The sequence below is a fragment of the Azolla caroliniana genome, unplaced genomic scaffold, assembly GCF_043228905.1.
Source record: "Azolla caroliniana isolate FFs.n. ecotype wild unplaced genomic scaffold, voAzoCaro1.0.p SCAF_20, whole genome shotgun sequence".
In the NCBI taxonomy this organism is placed as follows: domain Eukaryota; kingdom Viridiplantae; phylum Streptophyta; class Polypodiopsida; order Salviniales; family Salviniaceae; genus Azolla; species Azolla caroliniana.
This window is the reverse complement of record NW_028230455.1, coordinates 10,413,242-10,416,256: the sequence shown is the minus strand read 5'-3', so window position 1 is coordinate 10,416,256 and position 3,015 is coordinate 10,413,242. Positions and strand designations below refer to the sequence as shown.

The 3,015-nt window shown below is 33.3% G+C and overlaps 1 protein-coding gene across 1 annotated transcript; it reads right to left on the bottom strand.

The window, feature by feature from the left end:
* Positions 1-174: 174 nt before the first annotated feature.
* Positions 175-2,789, bottom strand: LOC147850972 (cypmaclein-like). Its single transcript, XM_087335544.1, has 3 exons — positions 2,695-2,789; positions 773-815; positions 175-565 (listed from the first exon to the last, which is right to left on the bottom strand). The coding sequence occupies exons 1-3, from the start codon at positions 2,737-2,739 to the stop codon at positions 384-386; spliced, it is 270 nt and encodes an 89-aa protein (XP_087191670.1). The 5' UTR covers positions 2,740-2,789; the 3' UTR covers positions 175-383.
* Positions 2,790-3,015: the final 226 nt, after the last annotated feature.

Genomic DNA, 3,015 nt, shown 5'->3' with positions numbered 1-3,015 from the left:
TACAAGGTGGGTTGTGACCCTTTTATTCAAAATAACTAAAGCATATGAATTTAGATAAAAAGATAAATGAGGGATTGGATGCAATATGTGTAGCCTTAGTTCCAATCAATTTTGGTATATACCTAGTTTCTATATTAACAAAAAACAAGGAGTTTATTTCCACTAGCTCAAAGATAAGGAAATGTGTTACAAAAAAAGCTTTATTACCCTATTCTTATATATCAAACATATTACAAGAGAATATACGAGAGTTAACTTCAGAGTGACGTACACAAAAATGTACGTAAGGATGTTTATTTTTTAAATGAAAGGCATGATAATCAAGGGCATGCCATAATGCCCTTTGATTTATTATTGGACAATCTTGGCAACATATTATATAATTAGGGGCATTTGCCTTGGCCCTTTGAATTCTTGAGGTTGTTGTAGCAAGGGCAAACTTCACGATTACCAGATGTGCCAGGGGGTACACAGTTGCACTTTTGGCAACAAATATTACAATCCTTGAGACAAAGCTTAGCACGACTCGCTTTGCTACAACGATATGCACACGCACTCCCACAATCTGTGATCAAATCAACAAAGTGATCAGTATAAAGGCCAAGCTTTGAAATATGTCACCTATTTGTAAAGATCTAATAAGAGTTCTTGGAAGTTCTATTGATGTAGTGACATTGGTTGTGGGGCAAGCAATATATCCCATTCAAACAAGCTACATGCTTTACACAACTTTTTATTCTCCTTTTTAGGAACATATGATGTAATAACTTACTGATACTTGGCTGATATGGCATATGAGCGTCCACCAGAAGTACCTACAAGTATTTTCACAATGAAGAATAAGATTATGTCACAATAAAATAATAATAATGGTCTTCACCACAACATATGCCAAACTTGCCAAGTGAGTTCATGACATGTGTGCTATATGTCTTAAGATGCCATTTATAAATGTGTGCTATGTAGTATGCATTTGACATGTTTTCTATATCACCTCCTAACAAAGGTCATACACCTTTTGAAAAGAGGATGATGGAACTATAATAATGCCTCAAAAGTTTGATTTAAACTTTTTAAACAAGCAAAAGGTGAAATAAGAATAGTGATCACATTTAGTAACACTAGCATGAAGATCAATATTGACAAGTTGTAGAAATAGAATCAAAATTTACTCTAACACGTAAATGATTAGTTGTTGAACAGTTAAAATAGTGATTGGAGCATTTGGCCATGTTCTTCTTATAGGATTTGTGGAGGTTCTTGCATTTTGAATTTCCTAAAAGTATGTGATTTCGTGTGCTAGAAGAAGCATGACACTAGAAAAATATAATCATATTGACAGGAGTATGTGCGAAAGAACTTCCTTCTCACATAATCATTTAAGAAACTTATGCGTCTCCACAATATTTTGCTTAAAAACACGTAAGGTTACATTGCTCAACTTCTATATGCATAAATGTGGTAATGTAGTTGAACGTGAGATAAAAACTTGATTCATCACTTAAAGACAATTGCATGAAAAACCATACCATATTTAAGATCACGGTTATGAATGCAAGCATGTCATTAAACTAGGTCGAGTCTCTTAGCGTAGTAGATGTGGATGACTAATATATTGATTGATGTAGTTAGTTTAGAATCTAAGAGGACAAGTTGAGTATCTTGTCATTTAATCATGTACCATCATACTAGGCATCATTAATAAAAAGTATTCTCAGTCTCAAACTCTCAATTGCAATATGACGTTTATCATGTATATATATATTTAAAGGAAGGTTATAAAGCTGAGAGCTATGTATATAAAGTTTATAAAAATTACCTTCTTCACACAATGCTAATGTTTCGAAGAAAGTTTTTAATATATCAAAGTATGATATGGATATATGTAACATATTCATTACATTTTACTTGAGGTATACTTGGATAATGGCATCCATCAACCGACACCAACAAGCTCATGCTTTGGACACAATCATGTGCAAGAGAAGTGGTAGACTAGAGACCTTAAATTTAACTCTTTATATGCCACAATTTAAACCTAAGGATATGTTTCAGACCACAATTATCCATGGAGAGTCCAAATTGTGGTGATCCATGAGCTTATGGTTCAATCTATATCCTCTTTGGGTTATGTGTATCTTCATAACAACTTTGTCTTAAATGGAACAAGATGAATTCACATTATAACTTTGTATCATTGTGTTACTTTAGTTCACGTCAAGACAATGGGACAATGAATCACACAATACAATGACGTTGAGGACACTAGATTTGATGTGTTGAGAATGTGCTCAAAGGGAAAACACGTGTTTTCTCTCATACACCATAGTTCAAAGATTAACAACACAACTAATTTAGGTTCATCTTTCCTATACTCTTGCTACATATTGGATTCTTTAGGTATCGTAGTTTCAATTGCTTACATTCATAAAAGGCACCATAAAGAAACAAAGAAAGCCAACAAAAATAGCAAGTGAAAGTTAGAAAGCCAAATGTAGCATTACTAGTGAGTAGTAATTGAACATGTAACAAGCAACAAGGACATGAGATAACATCGAATTTACTGGGAATGATGTAAGGATCAAAACCAATAGAATAAATCATACACATGACCTCATACAACATTAGTAGCACAACCATAATAAGTAGAGTGTAGGATGGTTATAATTAGAATGTTAAGGTAAGGTTGTTTACCATGGAAATGAGAACTATGAGGGTTACGACAAAGAGTTTCCCCATTGGATAGAGAGAAAAATAGAGAGAGAGTTGAGAGAGAGAGATAGAGAGCTTGATTTTTTTGCAATGTGCCCAATACGAGTTTTATGGTCTAATTTATAGTTTTGAGAGTGCACCGTGCACAGAGTATAATATATATTTTTACATATACACCAATAATACTTTCTAGTAGGATTTTGATGGTTTGATCCCATCCTTGACCCACATAAAAGGTTGGCTATGTGTTTAAAAAAAACAACCTAGAAAAGATGATGGGTAAGGAAAAATAGAAAAACTTTT